We start from the raw sequence: 18817 nt of genomic DNA, 5'->3' as shown, positions 1-18817 counted from the left end.
CACCACACGCCGATGATCAAGGACACATAACACCACAAGGAAAGTAGGTAGTAACAAAGAGCGTAAGGACACCTCAGTGCTTCAGTGCCGACCCGACGTGAAGCCGCCGGACACCAGGATAAACACCAGGTCCACATGGCTCCACCTTGTACAAATGCCAAAGGGCTGAGATGGGATCAAAACCCTGGAAAAGGCAGCAGTGACTTGAGCCGTAGGATTATTTCCATGTAACATGGTATCTCTACCAGTTATGGAAATATCTGAAGTTCTACCTAAAGCCCCCAGCAACAGCTACCTGAAAATCGCAGCGTTAAGTATCTGCTTCAGCCATGCATCCTCAGCAAGGCTGATGTTCCCAGAGCGCTCAGGAACTCCAGCACTTCACTTACTCTATCCCCATCAGCCTACACTGCTCCTAACGCTACCAGCTAACTGAATCATGGTGGTCATGCCACCATTACACTCAATCTCTGCCACCATCATTCTCTTTTTATTCTTCTTGGTTGCATTATCATTAATTGTAATGTCATACACATTTCCCAACAGTTTACACTTTAAACTCTTTATGCCGAAATAGTACGTGGATGACACAGGATCTGTCATGTCCAACAAATCAGTCCCTTTTTATCTCCTGTCTTCCATGTATTAATCACTGTCAACTCTCCCTCCATTCTGCATGTTGTTGTTTTAAATTAAGAAGTAAATAGCGTCTCCAAACCAACCCACCACCTTAAACCCTCTCAAACATAAATACAATTTTTAAGAAAGTAATGCAGTAGCTTAACTGTGCAAATGTAATCTTGCCTTCACTTATGTCCTCTGGACTTTGTTCAAAGTAATGTAATAAAGGATGTATGTTACAAATTTCTTGGCATAGGTCAAAGAAAATCTGAGTTTAAGGACATATTTACCCTACAGATGGCCACAGGCTGCAATAGTGAGCTGATTTTACATGACCCTGCACTGATACCATAAACAACCTCCTGCAGCAATACAGATACTCATCTACCCTGCTTCTCATGCTCTCCCAGTATATTGTGCAGAAAGATACTTAATTTGAAGACTGCATAATTTTGAAGATGGTACAGAAGACGTGAGCCATACAACCAAGCTTTGAAGATTTATGCAAGAGAGAGATGACTGAAAACTATCTTTTACTTGTAAACCATTTTCAGTTGAAATGGAAATCATAAAAGTGAAAAAGAAAAAAATAGATTAACATTTTTCAAGTAGCTTTCCATATTAGAGCAATGCAGTGGAGAGACTATGCCTGCCTAGGCACGTTTTGCAGAACAGTCTCCTTTTGCGGGCTGAATATAGGCGAAAGCCAGATCATTCATCCACAGTATTTCTCCTTTTTTTGTTCGATGCCTTATATCTTCTCTAGTAACTGCAGCATTTTTCTGCCTCTCACTATGAATATGATCAAAGCAGTCCTTAGGTGTTTCAACAAAACACTGCCATTTCATTGAAATTAAATCTTGCAATAATTAACTAATTGTATGGTTAGTCAGCACATATGGGACAAAGCCTAGCAAAACTACATATTTATTCAGGCCCTAACATTTTAAAAAGTCCAAAGACTGCCCCTAAAAATTAAAATCTACAAGGCACATTTGTGAAGACTAATACACAGTATATAAGAGCTATTTTCTCAGTATTTTTGAAAGGGTGTCATCATGCCCCTTTATCATCATGTACAAAGATTTCCCCGGTTTCTTCACTTTCCTTTTTAGAAGATTTTAATGTGGCATCCAGTCACCAGAAAGAAGAAGTATACATTTATGCTCATCTATACTTCTATTATAATTTTGACCATCATCTAAAGTACAACAGAAGTAATTATTCTGGGTAAACTGAAAATTCAGAAAAATGGCTAATTATGTGCACATGGATTAAATGTAGAGTGGCTGTGCATATATTTGTCTAAAACCTGTGGCAGATGCCTTGGGTCAATATTGACTTAGGGATTCCTAATGTATTTTTACAACATCTAATTTTGAGAGCAAAGTGTGTGCTGCAGAGAACATTTGGTATCACAATAATTAATCTGATTTCTTCGCAAACAAACAGATCACAAGTCCATTGGTAAACATTTAAACAGCTTACAGCAAACACATTCTACATGTCATATAATTTATTATCAAGTACTCCAGATTCCTAACTATTTAATTAAAACAAAGAGCTAGTCTACTCTTCTTGCATGGATCCAGATACTTATTCTGCTCTCTGGGTATCAGAATGTGAACCACTTGAATGCATAACTTGCATCCATATTTAAAAGAAATAAGCATTAAATAAAATAAAATAAAATTTATTTTTGCTGAAAGTCAAAATGGCAGGCTTTAGGTTCAAGACAAATATAAAAGTTTCTAGAGACAAATACGATGTTTTATTGCTAAAATACATTATTACATACACTTAATGTATTTAAAAACATCATCTTCAACATGATCACATTCTCTCTAATTATTGATAGGTAAGCAAGACTTTTAGACTCCTACTAAACAAATTATACTGATAACAAAGAGCTCCAAGAGAAGCCTTTCCTCCCCTCAGATGTGAAAACAGATTAGAGCACAGACATAAGCAACATATGCTTACTGCACCACAGCTGTTAGAATGCCATTGTTTTAACAGGACTTCCACATCTGGAAGACTCTTTTGATATTCAGAATAAACTTATTTTATACTCAAATTTCAAAAATGCTTTGTGGAAAAATCAAAATAAACATTCAAACCTCCAAACAACAGAAAAATCAAGTGGATTTCATATAGAACTGCTTATAATCTACACTAAAAAAGCTCATTAACACCTTCCAGTCCTCAGAAAAGACACATAACTCCAGCTCTGTCTACTGTCTAATACTGTTGTTCAATGGGGATTAAGTTCTTCTTTCTGAGTTTTTTTTTTTCATTTTTAGTCAGGTCTAATTTCCCACAGGAGTCAGTAAGGCACTGCAACAAACACAGGAGTTTACAGTATTAGCATTATAAAATACAATGGACTGTGCTAACCCTGCTGGCAAAGCCTGCTTGTCTAGATGCAGCGTTAGTCACAAAAGGTTTGTTCTAGTAACAGTCTTGTCCCTCCTCTGAACAACACCTGTGAAACCAACACAAGATGCCTCTGTCCCCAGAATTTTGTCAGTATGGCATGCTGTACCACTAGCTGCTATATCTGTGTCAGCAAACTTTCCCATAAGGATCTGTCTTTGTGGTTTTCCATATTGATAACCTTCTTTGGCTGTATGCTATTTAGCAGTGTGAAGACTGATATTTGGCATTAGCTTTTGCATCATCTTCATCAAGTCATCCATTTTTTTAGAAACAGATGTGAGATTCCCTGTGTGCTGAGTTATGGGTGACTATGCATGAAGTCACTGCAATGACACCATGCTAACAAATGTATCTGGTATTTCCTCCTTTGATGATATTATGCAGCTAACAACAGACTGCACACCAAAGTAGTAGTCCAGATGTTCTGTGTTTGGTCTGAAACGATGCTTTAAAATTAACAGTATCCCTTATTGCAATTCCTGTCTTCTAACTTAGTCATATAAGAGGACACTGCAAAAGACCAGCGTCTCCAAACTTGTGTTTGTTCAAGAACCCTGAAACATTTCTGACTGTATTTGCCTCACAGGACACAATTAGGAAATCCCTACCTTTTAAATGAAGTAAAGCAATACCACGTACTTGTCAAATCTACCTGTCAGATATACATCATATATAGCAGCTCCATGGAGAAGGACCTTGGAGTCCTGGCAGACAATAAGTTATCCATGGGACAGCAATGTGCCCTGGTGGCCAGGAGGGCCAATGGTATCCTGGGGTGCATTAAGACCAGTGTGACCAGCAGGTCAAGAGAGGTTATCCTCCCATTCTACTCTGTGCTGGGGAGGCCTCTTCTAGGGTATTGTGTCCAGTTCTGGGCTCCCCAGTTCAAGAGAGACAGGGAACTTTTGGAGAGAGTCCAACAGAGGGCTACAAGGATGATTAAGGAACTGAAACATCTCTCGTATGAGGAAAGGCTGAGAGACCTGGGACAGTTTAGTCTGGAGAAGAGAAGGCTGAGAGGGGACCTTATCAATGTCTATACATTTCTGAAGGGCATCTGTCAGGAGGATGGAGCCAGTCTCTTTTCAGTAGTGCCCAGTGACAGGACGAGGGGCAATGGGCACAATGCAGCACAGGAAGTTCCACCTCAACATGAGGAGAAACTTCTTTACTGTGAGGGTGACGGAGCACTGGGACAGGCTGCTCAGAAAGGTTGTGGAGCCTCCTTCTCTGGAGACCTTCAAAACCTAACTGGATGCATTCCTGTGCAACCTGCCCTAGATTCTGCCTTGGCAGAGGGGTTGGACCAGCTGATCTTCAGAGGTCCCTTCCAACCCCTACCATTCTGTGATTCTGTGATGTATATAATTTAATTCCATTAATATCACAGCCATTTTAATATCCTTACCTGAACTGTTCGTCCTGCGTTAATGTGCTCTTCATGTAATCTGTCCCAGAGTCTGCATCTCTGATACTAAAATAAAGGAAAAATACTCCATATAATTGATATTTTTACCAACTAGCTATGCAGAAAAAGGAACCTTCAGTAAATAATCACTTTAATTTTCGAAAATTAACAGCAAAGAATCTGAGTCATAGGCACTTCTGCTGCAAAGAGAGGTAAATAGCAATGTATTTTGTGAATAATTTCGTACAACGTATTTTACTGAACTGCAGATAACCAGGGTTTCAGCATCAGTTTTTAACAACAAAGAGATATTGCAGCATCCCGATACTGCTGTGGCATAAATCACTTGGTTGTCAGCAGAACAAAAGGCAGACGGAGGAAAAAGGAATGGAGTTATGGGATAAGCAGTACTGGTTATACAGGACAACAAGGTATGTGATATTACTACAAAGAGAATTGCATTCATTACAGAACACCACTACCGACATTTACATTTACCGTTTTTATATAGTTACACAGTTACAAGAAACATCAGGGCAGATTTGGCACCTGCATGAGGCTCCGCTAAATTCCATGGGAAACTTTCCACAGGACAGAGACCAGAATAATTATTGCATCAGCAGAGAGCAAGTTTTGCAGAAGAACTACATATCATCACATGTAGACCTTATCATCATTAAAATTAATCAATCCCTCCTATTGCCAGTTGACTTAAATAATATGGAGACATTACCATGAAAGAAAGTAGTAAAATAATAGAAGTAGAAGCTGTGATTCCTGGAATATGTGATGAAACCATCAAAGAATATATTTCCAATACTAAACAATATTAGAACATTCTTTTTAATTGTTTAAATAACAAAATATTTATTATGATTTGTAAGGTTTTTTTATGTAAAGTTTAACTCCTCAATTGCTAAATATGCTTTGTTACTAACAAAAACTTTATCTATAGCATACATCTGTCCTTAATTCTTTTCATCATTTTAGAGGCCACAGTAATAAAGAATGCAAGTTACTCAGCTTCCTAAAATACGACGAGAAATCTGAAGTTACTTCTTATTTTCAGAGAAAAAAGTTCTTTCATGTTAGGATCTTGCAGTGCGATGGAAGAGAAAAGCTTTAGAGCTCAATTAAGTCAGATTAAAGTGATTTTTCTAGGGAACTAGCAACTTCTGCATTAATTATTATGCCATTAAAATTACTGCCATTGTTCTTTAAAATAAAATGGACAAAAAAATCTGTATCAAAAGTAGGTCTTCCAATTCAATCATCCCTGAAAGATTACTGAAACAGGAATTTCTAATGGTGGAACAGAATGGGTTTGGGGAAAAATTACCTTTTCAGTTTCAGCTGACTGTAATATATGGTCCACAAACTGAATAATAAAAAAAACTGTTTTCCCGTTAAGAACAACAAGAATAATTCCTCAGGAAACCTTTATTGATTTTTATAATTTCTACTAGAAAGGCTCAGCACATTTATCTGCTTTATATATTTAGTAGTTTTGTTACTTTGTTTTGAAATTCCTAGTATGTTAGTGATGACCTCAAAGAATCCAACTACTTAATACACACAGTGCAATGACATTTATGTGGTCAGAGAATTCCTCCTTGTTGACTTCTCTTTGCCACCCGATGCAAAGGCGGCAGTGCTCCTGAGCAATGTTCACCCTGGGTGACTCAAGGATAGCAAACCTTGAAGAGAGGTGGCGTTGCCATTATTTATCATTAACAAATACACGCAAAACTAAGGGAAGTCCATGAAGTAAAAATACCTATGGAATCCTAACCTGTTAGAGTGGGTCCAGAGGACAGTCATGAGAATGGTCAGAGGACTGGAACACCTCTCCTATGAAGAAAGGCAAAGAGAGTTGGGGTTGTTTCAGCCTGGAGAAGAGAAGGCTCCGGGGAAACCTGATTGCAACCTTCCAGTACTTAAAGGGGGCTTAGAAGAAAGATGGAGAGAGACTTCTTACCAAGGCCTCTAGTGACAGGACAAGGGACAACTGTTTTAAACTGGAAGAGGTTAAGTTTAGACTGGACATAAGAAATAAATTTTCTATGATGAGAGTGCTGAGACAGTGGAACAGGTTGCCCAGAGACATTGCGGATGCCCCATGATTGGGAGCGTTCAAGGTCAGGTTGGCCAAGGCTTTGAGCAACCTGATCTAGTGGAAGATGTCCTTGCCCATGGCAGGGGGATTGGACCAGAAAGTCTTTAAAAGGCCCTTCCAATACAAACCACTCTATGTTTCCATGAGCCTATGATATTTAAACGCAATTGTGTTATAGCCGAATAGTTTGTATTCCACATCAGGAATACAAATCATAAATTTACTCTTAAACAATCTCTTTGCCCCATTCTTGTTTAATATCTTTATTGATGATCTGGATGAGGGGATTGAGTGCTCCCTCACTAAGTTTGCGAACAACAACAAGTTGGGTGGGAGTATTGATCTGCTTGAGGGTAGGAGGGCTCTGCAGAGACATCTGGACAGGCTGGATCGATGGGCCGAGGTCAATTTTGTGTGAGGTTCAACAAGGCCAAGTGCCAGGTCCTGCACTTGGGTCACAACAACCCCATGCAATGCTACAGGCTTGGGGAGGAGTGGCTGGAGAGCTGCCCGGCAGAAAAGGACCTGGGGTGCTGGTTGACAGCCAGCTGAATGTGAGCCAGCAGTGTGCCCAGGTGGCCAAGAAGGCCAACAGCGTCCTGGCCTGTATCAGCAATAGTGTGGCCAGCAGGAGTAGGGAAGTGATCGTGCCCCTGTACTCGGCACTGGTGAGGCCGCCTCAAATACTGTGTTCACTTTTGGGCCCCTCACTACAAGACAGTCACTGAGGTGCTGGAGCATGTCCAGAGAAGGGCAACGAAGCTGGTGAAGGGTCTAGAGCACAAGTCTTACAAGGAGCGGCTGAGGGAACCTGGGCTGTTTAGCCTTGAGAAAAGGAGGCTGAGGGGAGGCCTTATTGCTCTCTACAACTACCTGAAAGGGAGTTGTGGTGAGGTGGGTGTTGGTCTCTTCTCCCAAGTAATTAGCCATAGGACAAGAGGAAATGGCCTCAAGTTGCACCAAGGGAAGTTTAGACTGGATATTGGGAAGAGTTTCTTCACCAAAAGGGTTGTCAAGCATTGGAACAGGCTGCCTGGGGAGATGGTGGAGTTACCATCACTGGAAGTATTCAAAAAATGTGTAGATGTGGCGCTTAGGGCCATGGTTTAATGGGCATGGTGGTGTTGAGTTGATGGTTGGACCTGATGATCTGAAAGGTCTTTTCCAACCTTAATGATTCTGTGATTCCATGATTCTGTGATTCTCTTCTGAGAATTCTCTTTAAAAAGAAACCTTTGTGCTTATGCTTTGGATCCCTTATATTTCTCCTTGAAAATATCCAGTAGACACGGAGAGATCTCAGAGCTTTTGATAACATCCTCTGTATTAATTTTTGTGGCGGGTAGTTACTCGCCAACATTTCTAAAAGCTCTATAATAAATGTCTTATACAAATGTACACATTCTGATGAAGACTGCAGTACGACTCTGATATCTTAATTTCTCATTCTGTGTTACCTTTATATATCTTCCCACCACAACAATGGTCCCCAGCCAAAGGTAAAAGGTGTTTCGCAAACATCCTTTACTTTGTCACAGTCATGGGATATGAAATTAAAGCATGAGAGCAACAGAAAAAAGGATGCCACGTCCTACAGCATTTTTTTTAAGGATTGTTGCGTATCACCAACAAAGTTTAGGGCAGCATGCCAAAAATCTCCACCTTCCTGTAGTACCACCACAATTGCTTTCATCTAACAGATGCTAACAGAAAGCTGTAACCCTTTGGGATAAGCAAGCATTTTATTCCCTCTTTTGGAGTGAAAGACCATCCAATGTACAGAATGTGCTTTAGAAAACAAGAACTCTTTGGGGAAAACACGAAAAGAAAAAACCAAACAAGTATAAAGTACTGATTTCTTAGGGATGTAAGTTTTAAGTCTTCAGAAACTGTCATACGGAAAGTTGGACTACCAAATAGTTGAGAAGCAATGCTATGACAATGGATTTATCGTAGCCACTTCCTGTGGAAAAGGTGTACTTAAGGTCAAATTTCATTATATATTGATTTTATAGTTTCTTCAAACAGTGATTTAGTAGATTAATTGTTTGGACTATCTCTGGAACCTAAGGTTTAAATCAATATTCACGAAATGAGGTTAGAGATATTGGCTTCATCGTAAGTAAATAATGTTGCTGCTCTAAGCAATTTGACATAATTAGTGATTTTTGCTTAAAAGTAGCCTGTAAAATAAACAGGACCAGATTCTACAAAATTATCCTTTTACCTCTAGGTATGTTTGGTTTACATGGCTGAAAGTTAATTCTACAAAAAGTGTTTTAGAGAAAACCATTTAAACTGTTGATGCCAACAGTTCACAAAAGTACTGTAACGCATTTGTTATGGCTAAAACGCATGTAAAAAATATAAAAATGTAAATTATTATGTAAGTATTTCAACTAAACTATTGCTAGTGTTTTGATAATCTGAAGCTATCTAGAGTGACAGATTTCAAATTCAGATTTGCGGTATTTTTATTCTCACCTTCTCATAAATCTAACTATTGAGTAAACTTTGGAATACGTGTACTTCTTAGAGCCAGAAAAGTATTTAAAAAAAAAAAAAAGAAGAAACTTTCAAATTTTAAGAACACCACACTGAGTGTGGACTTTTAAGAATCTGGCACTTATGGGTTATTTTTACATTCAGATGTTCTGCTTCTCATAAATGTTTCTGTCTTACATTTTATGTCAATACACAGAAGTTCTTAAGTCTTCAGTACTGCTGAATACCTTCTGGTATAGTTACCAGTTGTTCACTTGAAGGTTTTATCCACAGTTACTTGTTTCTAATAATTCTGTTAATTACTAATTGAATTATCAAATCTGCCAGGACTTACACTGTCTAGGGATGCATAAATTTTAAATTAATAGTACTGTGAAATCAGAAAGACAAATCTGTTGTAAATGTTGCTACCACTTCTAGATTTCATAAAAGCGTCGTTCTAGAGGAAACGCAGTTAACATTTTAAAGAACTATGTTTACAATTATTTAAGGATTTTTCTGATATGCAAATTTTATTACGTTGACTAAACAGATCCTTCACATTGATACCAACAATCTTAAAATCTCAAGACATGTCCAGACCAGATGCTTTCAGATTGCATCAGATTTTTACATTCAAAATATAAAATTCAGCTCAATAAAGCATCATAGTATTTCAGTGTGATCATTGAGTGCAGTCACAGAAATGCTGCAGTCTGTATTGCCTATAATTAAGCTCTGGCTAAGCATGAGTTTCTCTGACAATGCTTTGAATCACAGAATCATTTAGATCGGAAAAGACCTTCAAGATCATTAAGTGCAACTGTTAACCCAGCACTGCCAAGTCCACCACTAAACCATGTCCCTCAGCACCACATCTACACGTCTTTTAAACACCTCCAGGGATGGTGACTCCACCACTTCCCCGGGCAGCCTGTTCCAACGCTTGACAACCCTTTCAGTGAAGGAAGTTTTCCCAATATCCAATCTAAAGTTCCCTTGGTGCAACTTGAGGCCATTTCCTCTTGTCCTATCACTTGTTACTAGGGAGAAAAGAACAACACTCACCTCACTACAACTCCCTTTCAGGTAGTTGTAGAGAGCAATAAGGTCTCCCCTCAGCCTCCTTTTCTCAAGGCTAAACAACCCCGGTTCCCTCAGCCGCTCCTCAGAAGACTTGTGCTCCAGACCCCTCACCAGCTTCGCTGCCCTTCTCTGGACACGCTCCAGCACCTCAGTGACTGTCTTGTAGTGAGGGGCCCAAAAGTGAACACAGTATTCGAGGTGCGGCCTCACCAGTGCCGAGTACAGGGGCACGATCACTTCCCTACTCCTGCTGGCCACACTATTGCTGATACAGGCCAGGACGCTGTTGGCCTTCTTGGCCACCTGGGCACACTGCTGGCTCATGTTCAGCCGGCTGTCAACCAGCACCCCCAGGTTCCTTTCCGCCAGGCAGCTCTCCAGCCACTCCTCCCCAAGCCTGTAGCATTGCATGGGGTTGTTGTGACCCAAGTGCAGGACCCGGCACTTGGTCTTGTTGAACCTCACACAAAATTGACCTCGGCCCATTGATCCAGCCTGTCCAGATGCCTCTGCAGAGCCCTCCTACCCTCAAGCAGATCAACACTCCCACCCAGCTTGGTGTCATCTGCAAACTTACTGAGGGAGCACTCGATCCCCTTGTCCAGAACTGGCTCCAATACTGAGCCCTGGGGAACACCGCTTGTGACCAGCTGCCAACAGGATTTAACTCCATTCAGTACAACTCTCTGGGTTCGGCAATGCAGACAGTTTTTTACCCAGTGAAGATTACGCCCATCCAAGCCACAAGCAGCCAGTTTCTCCAGGAGATGCTGTGGGAAATGTTGTCAAAGGCTTTTTTGACATCATGGTTAACAGCTTCTGTCTGGATACAGTGTAATTATTCTCTGTCAAAATTCATAAAAAAATTTTAGCAGGATCAACCAGTAACTGGCTACCCCTCTTCACTGATCAGGTTCTGCAAAACACAGCAATTCCCAAGATCATTTCTCACACTGGTAATTACTACACAGGGTAATAACTGATCATGTCTCTGTTTCTCATTGCAGCACCCGGTGCCTTTTGAAGCTTCTTGATAGGGTTTTTATATATCCTAAATGAAGAGGGTTTTACATATATGGACAATAATTAGCAAAGAATCTATTTAGCTGTACAAAGTAATACTCTTACAAAAAAAAAAAAAAGAAAAAAAACCAAAAAACCCAAAACCCAAGCAGCATAACAGTTATGCCCATCCCCTCCATTCTCTCTCCCTAGTCGCTACCATACACACATCAAAAGCTTATCTTTACCTTCAAAGTGCAACAAAACCATTTGTGTAATGTGCCTTGCTAATCACTTCCCATTCTGTACTGGCAGGTCAGCTCCTGCCTCCCATCACCAGACTACCTTCTTCCACCCGTTTGCTCCTCTAAGGCAAAGGCTGTAGCTTTTATGCCACCCTTTTGTGGGTACTTACTAACTGCATCCCTTCATTTCTGGATGCCTTCCTCAACACTCTGAAGAATGGTACACCTCACTGCTCAACACCAACAGCATCAGTGAGTGTGAACTGAAGTGCTGCCCTAAAGATATAATTTTAACATAAGCCAACCTTGGACCAAAAACTACCTCTCTGCAACCAAGAAATCCATCTTGGTGGATTATGACAAATGCACGTTGTTACCACACGCAGTTGTGCAACTTCTGGTAAGAGAAAGAAGGGAACAGCCTAGATACCAAGGCTGTCTATATTTGAATGAAACAGCTCGCATGGAAAAGCTATTATTACAATGCTCTCCTCTAGGCACCTCTGAATCCTGTCCTATTCTGCACTAGTTGCCCTTAGCTAGCTCTATGGCCACTGCTAGGTACAGGCCATGCACACCGAGAGACGTACACACTGATCCCTGGAGGCTGTACACCTCTCCATGGCAATTTAACAGTTGAGGCTCCTTGCTCCCCCATCGTCCCACCCAAGAGCAAGCTAATACTGATTCCTCTGTACTCTGGCTACAATGCAAAGTAACTCAATTAACTGCTCTTTATGGGAGCAGCTGGAGAACAGAAAGCTGCTCCTGGCTGCTACAGTATGGGCCTGCTGCAAACTGGCTGACTACAAGGCAAAAAATGCTGAGTCAGCTGGATCTAGGTAATGGAATAAATTATATAAATATGGAATTAAAAAAAGAGCAAACAACATGCTGTGACTGAAAAAATAGGTCATCTTGTTCAGAAGTTATTGCTTCAGGCAAGTATTATACTACTGAGAGAGTGTTCAAGCATTGGAACAGGCTGCCCAGGGAGGTGGTGGAGTTACCATCACTGGAAGTATTCAAAAAACGTGCAGACGTGGCACTTCAGGACACGGTTTAGGGGACATGGTGGTGTTGGGTTAACGGTTGGACTTGATGATCTTAAAGGTCTTCTCCAACCTTAATGATTCTGTAATACACTGCTCAGTTTGTGTATATTGCAGTTCATGTCCTTACTGTATCCTTACTACACCCTTACCAGGAAAGGGTCAAACTATCATCTCCTATCATTAGTCCCAGCAGCCCCAGGTCTTCCTCTATCCCAGTTTGTCTCTCACGCCATGGTCAGCCACCATTTCGGCACTTTCACCTCCCATCTGAGGTACTTCTTCACAAGCTCCTCCACCCAATTCTTCACCCTTTATTTATATGAGCCAGGAAGAGTTTCCTCCTGCATGTAAGTAAGGGAAAGTAAGAGGACGAGAAAGTGGGAACATAGAAAAATCATCTCCCTGTTTTCATTCTCAAATTCAGGACCAATCAAATTAGCAGCTCCAGGAATGAGTTCTGCTAATTTCTAACCACAAGAGCATGCCTTAATGTTGGGTAAATCTTTATCAATCCTCAGCTGGTGAAGTTCAACCAGTATCTACTGAGTACCTGCAAACCACTTTTTTTTTTTTTTTGGAATTGTACCTCTTGGCCAAAAAATGGCAGATTTTGAGAGACACAGCAAAAGGTACAGTCCAGACAGAGACCACTGCACAAAAATATCTCAAGTGTTCCAACACATGCCACTGCTTTGAAAAGAAATTACCACTAAGCTATCGATCACTTACTATCACTTAAACTAAGTAATTTCCTTTAATAAGAAATACTATCACAGAATCATTAAGGTTGGAAAAGACCTTTAAGATCAAGTCCAACTATCAACGCAACACCACCATGCCCACTAAACCATGTCTGAAATGCCATCACTTGAACAACACATTATTTCCTGACTATGTCCTCAGAAACAAAAACATGGATTTCTTTTCCCTCCTCCCCCATCCCCAAACTACTCAAGGCAGAAACCTGGCATGGAAAATTTCATCCAAAAGGTTACCCACTTGGTAAAGTTACAGCAAAGTTATGGTAAAAGTTGCGAACAAATGACAGCAGCAAAATGCAAAACAGTTTCAACAATACATTATATGCACCCTTCAGACCATACCTTTCAGGAAATCAAAATCATGTTCACCTATTTTCTTCCAATTTCTTTATCCCTTCCCAAGGTGTTAAAAAATGTACATGGTTGTCCTATGCCATCCAGATTTACATCTACACTTCATTTCATATATCGTGAATAAGCCTGGTCAAAACAATACGATGTATGATTTTTCAGAAACATGTGCAGAACTGCGCAGAACTACAGACACTCACTGTCACTGATTCCTCTGTGGTGGTAAGTGCAACCTTTTCTAAACAAATGTGTCTTGTATGGTCATTTCAAAACTTCCATCGCAACGTTGATATTATGACTGTGTGTTTCTGAGTCACTCTCTTCCCTTTTTTATTGGTGTCACCCATTTTAGTAAACCTCTTACCACCTTCCTCAACAAACAAATTTCTCTGTTTCCACAGGCTATATATATACTAATAAACAGAGATCCTGAATGTTTCAAGTCTGAAATCTGGTCATCTGTGTGCTGTTAAATTGTTAGAACTGTCCCTGGCCATGCCACATAGCTCTCACATAAAGAGTTCCTGAGAACAGCACAGCTAAAGAGTTATAAATACAGAACAGAGGCAACTCCCCACCAGCAATGTGGATACAGCCACCTTGTCTTGCAGAGTAAGAGGATTTAATGATACGGACATAGGCCATTTCATGCCAGACAACTGTCCAGGGCATGTTTATTTTACCAGTACAGGCATTGCCACAGTGTATGGAAGAATTTAACTTGGAAGCGTATTCGGTTTCACTGTTGAGTGTGAGCTAATGTCAGCAAGAAGCATATAAACATATTACAATACGGTACTTTTCCCATTTACTTAAATAATTCAATCTCTCTATTTCTCTCAACTCAGTTTAAAAAATATACAGAAAAAAAGATAGGTATAAACAGTAAGTTATTCAGAATAGTTGTCAGCAAACGACTGTGACTTAAAAATAAAGTAAGACTATTAGGCTGCTTTCCTTACAATTACTGGTTTGTGTTAAAAAGTTATGTTTCTTACTCTGTAGATTGGTGAGTTACTACAAATGTAAAGGCCTTTGTACACACTGAATTACCAGAAAATAGAGAAGTCTAATTTTTAGCCAAACTTGAATTAAAGCATTTCATAACCAACTTTTCATGAAAATCTGCCGGTGTGATTGCTTCTATACTTTAAAAAGAAATACATCAGTAAAAGGTGAACACTAACCTTCTCAATATTTATTTGGTGTTTTCTTAACCTTTCCAAATCTGTTGGAATTGCCACTTTAATGAATTTCTGAATTGCAGGTTCAATTCGACGGAGTTTAACTTTTTCATCATCTTCCGACATCCTAAACGCAGTTTTCAGGTCAACACTTGTCCAGTAAACCTTCACCAAGGTAGAAACCCCTAAAAAACAAAGAATTACAGACTTATAAAAATGCAGTAATTTAGAATCACTTTTTAAAAGAAAGCAAAATAAGGTAAATCAGTCTTTCCAATAATCACATCTATTCCAAACACACATTTGAGCAGTATTAACTACTTAAAGTCTAGATACTCTATTTGCATTTGAGTGTATTATTTCCACTTATTTGCAGGCTTTGAGGATCATTTTTCATAGATAAAACTTAACACTAAGAAAAAAAATAGCTAAGTAATTAAGGCAGATGGGAACATGCTTGGCAGCATGAAAGATGGAAGCCTTTGAAAAAACCTTCCAATTAGATGCTTTGCTTGATCTGAGTTCAAGTTTTGCCAATTTATAATCTGATTCATCTTAAAAATGGTAAAACATGTTCTGAAAAGACACCAAAATAAAATTCATTTTGGAAGCCCATTTCCTAGAAAGATTAAGAGTTCCTGAATCAAGATTTGCACTGCAAGTTGCATTTGTCCCCTGCTGAAAATGATCAAGTATCACCTAACAGAGGTTTTAAATAGGCTGCTGAAATATTTGCAGGACTGGAACATAAGCAGCCTGAATTCTGTTCCCTGCATACCCATAAAACATAACTTGGAGGTTTCATGTCTCTAAAAGAAAGATATGTAGAACTGTAAATAATAGCATTTATCTGCAGAGCATATAAGTAATATCAAGGAATTTCATTATGATGAATGCATACAAGGGGCAAGAAAAAATTATTGAGATAATTTTTTAGTTTTACTACTGTATAAGCAGAGATTATTTAAATGATATTTTCTTTCTGCACACTCATTTTTAACAGAAACAAGATGTTGAAGTTGAATTGCAGACACATATGAGAAAGGTTTGTCAGAAGTATCAGTAAAAAGACACATGCTAATTTGGTTATATGAGAGTACCTGCACTAAAACAGCAACTGCATCAGAAGGCTCTCCCTGATTTTCCCCTTCCAGTAACCAAACCAATTTAAAATAATTAAACTAGCGTAATCGTCCTGGAACAGATTAGGCACAGACGAATGTAATAGTTTAAAACAAATTTCTATTTTTCACATATCCAAACAGTGAAATTAGACATTATTCTTCTCACATCTAACTAGGGTGTGGAAGTGCAGAGTGAGAGTGTTAAGGTTTTTCCGAGAGCTGTGACCCCTGCAGGCAGAGGGAACTTGAAGGCAGACACCAGTTGATGGCACTGGGTCTTCGACTGAACTGATCAAAGTTCAGTGTCAGACTGCACTTGTAGGCTGCAGGGAAGCTACGTACAAATCTCCTTCACCTTCAAAGGAGCCACACCGTCAGGCCGGTGAGAAAGCCAAAAGCATTTCTGGCAAAGTGAAGCTGGGTTTCTAGAGGAAAATAGTCCCAGATTACTCCACCTTTTCCAACACAGTTGCGAACGAAACAATGTTGTGTTTTTCTGAAGAAGAGAAGGCTAAGAGAAGGCTCTCCTTTATCTAGCCCATCCAACCAAGAAACTGAAAACTGTGGAAAACTGAGCATTTACTGAGAGTAAAACAAGTCATTCCCACTTCAAATAACAGAGATATACTATCAATCAGTCTTACAAATCCCTTTCTAACCCAATGGATTTAGTATTAATACGTCTTTGTCCAAATCTCCAAATAAACATGCAGTGGGTGGTCACACATTTTTGGGGATGTAAAAAGAACTTAAACCCTTTTGTGCTGGTTTACTCTTTCTGCCATTCTCAAAACAGTAGCTTAAATGGAAGATGATAAAAAATACATCGGTTCTTTTATCATACGTTGGTCACTACGGTCCCTAACACTTTTGAAAGAGTCACTTGTATCACAGCTGAACTCCATTTTAAGCCTAGATCAGATTATTTTTGCAATGAGCAAACGATAAAAAGCATCAAACTCCAAACTGCAGTACTTACTCTTCGAATACACATTTAATTTCCTGACAGCTTATACACTAATCCACAAGTTTATGAGCTACAATTAATTAAAAATTGGTTCCTTAAAGATATTTAGTAGCCATGTCATGCTTTTCTTCAATACAGAATCATCTTGAAGCAACAACACAAATTCTTCAAACTTATCGCACAACATAAACTCACAGAAACCCACAGCCCATTCGGTCTTAGAAAAAATACAGCAGAGACTAAGCTAAATCCATCATAATCTCGTCCTTAACTTTTAATGACATCTAGAGATTGATAAGAGTCAAAACTGACAGTTTAGATAACTTATAAACTGAACCACTGTGAAAGGAGAGTTAATGTAACCAACAGCCATCTGTCTTGAGTAGGTAATCTGAATAAGCAACAGTTTTAAAGGTTTGGCTGCATGTAGGGCTCTGGATAGTCATTTTCTTCTGCTTAAAAATTGCCAGACAGTAAGCTAGCTTTCATGACAGTGTTTACGACTCTTTAAGGCGCTGCTGCCTAAAATTCACTCCACAGTTAAGTGTGAGAAACTAAGAAAGAAATACAAGAACTCCTTACATTCTCATCAGGTCTCCCACTTCATGTTCTCTCAAACAGTACAGTAGCTTTTGTAACAAAAATTCTAATCTGTGAGTTAACAATTAGAAAATATGCGAGGTCTTACTTTTTTTTAAGTTCATATAATATGGTAAATATTATTATTATAAATAAAATTAACATTACAAGTTTTTGTGATGACCGTATGTTCGTTCGAGATGCAATTTGAAAGAAATATAAGGTTTCTTGCATACTTTGTTGCGTTTGTGTTTTCCTAAGCATAACTTCAACAATTAATTTGCAAAGCTATAATGCCTGTTTTTTAAGTAATCACAGAATAACAGGACCATTTAGGTTGGGAGGGATTTTCATACGCTGTCCAGCACAAGCTGAATTAGATGTGGTTGCACAGGCCCTTGTCCAGTCAAATTCTCACACCTCCATGGATAGACGCTCCACTCACTCACTAGACACCCTCCTTCGGTGTTTGACCATTCTCCAGGTTAAAAACAAACAAAACCAAAAAGACCTTTGTTGTAGCTAAACCAGCTTGTGTCCCTTGCCTCTCACCCCATTGTCAGGCACCTCCAAGAGGAGTGTGGCTCTCCATCTTCCCACACACTGCAGCAAGATCTCCCGTTCTTTCACCTTCTCTTCTTAAGGCTTAAACCCACCTCTCTCAGTTTCTCCTTGAACATCATGTGCTCCAGCCCCCTACCTGCCTTGCTAGTCTCATGAGTGCCAAACAGAAGGAAAGACTCACTCCTTCAACCTGCTTTCCATCCCTCAGCCATGATTACTAATATAGGTCACAACATGGTTGTCTCTTTGCTGCAACAGCAGAGACTCAGATTCAACACATGGTCCACCAGGACACCTAGGTCCCATTCTGCAATGCTGCTCTCCAAGTCTTCCCACAGCCTGTACCAGTCACTGGACTATTCCATCCCAGATGCAGGGCTTTCTTGTTGCCTTTGCTGGAATTTATGCGGTTCCTGTCAGCCCATTTCTCCATCCTGTCAAAATCCCTCCGAGTAGCAGCCCTGCCCAGCCTATCAACCACTCTCCTCAGGCAAGTAAAAAACACCACTCTCAACTTCAGCTTTTTAAGAAGATAATTCTGTCTTTATCCTTGGATCTGAATTGCAGTCAGCATGTACACAAACCTGCGTAAGTTCTGAACTCTTCTCAGAGGGTGCCATTCAGACACCATGAGGTTGTGTGACCCTTCACCCTCCCTTTCCAACTGTTTCTGTACAGGATGATCCTTATGGATCCCTTCCAACTTGAGATATTCTATGAGTCCATGACTATCACTTGAATGGGGACTTGGGCAGTCCTTCCTACAGGCTTTTACCAAGTTCCACGCACAGCAAAATCTCGAGTTCTCTGAGACTGGAATACATGGATCTG

The 18817-nt window shown here is 39.8% G+C and overlaps 1 protein-coding gene across 1 annotated transcript in view; it reads right to left on the bottom strand.

The window, feature by feature from the left end:
• STX17 (syntaxin 17) overlaps positions 1-14878 on the bottom strand; it is a gene marked incomplete at both ends in the record, with an annotated part of 31346 nt that extends 16468 nt beyond the window's left edge. The window contains 2 exons of the mRNA XM_082014899.1: positions 4469-4534; positions 14756-14878. Coding sequence (XP_081871025.1) covers positions 4469-4534; positions 14756-14878 — 189 coding nt within the window. The remainder of the gene's footprint in view (positions 1-4468; positions 4535-14755) is intronic.
• Between the last annotated feature and the right edge of the window lie 3939 nt (positions 14879-18817).

The sequence above is a fragment of the Phaethon aethereus genome (assembly GCF_964289735.1).
Source record: "Phaethon aethereus genome assembly, chromosome: 2".
NCBI lineage: Eukaryota > Metazoa > Chordata > Aves > Phaethontiformes > Phaethontidae > Phaethon > Phaethon aethereus.
The sequence above is the reverse complement of the archived record's forward strand: the minus strand, read 5'-3'. Positions and strand labels throughout refer to the sequence as shown.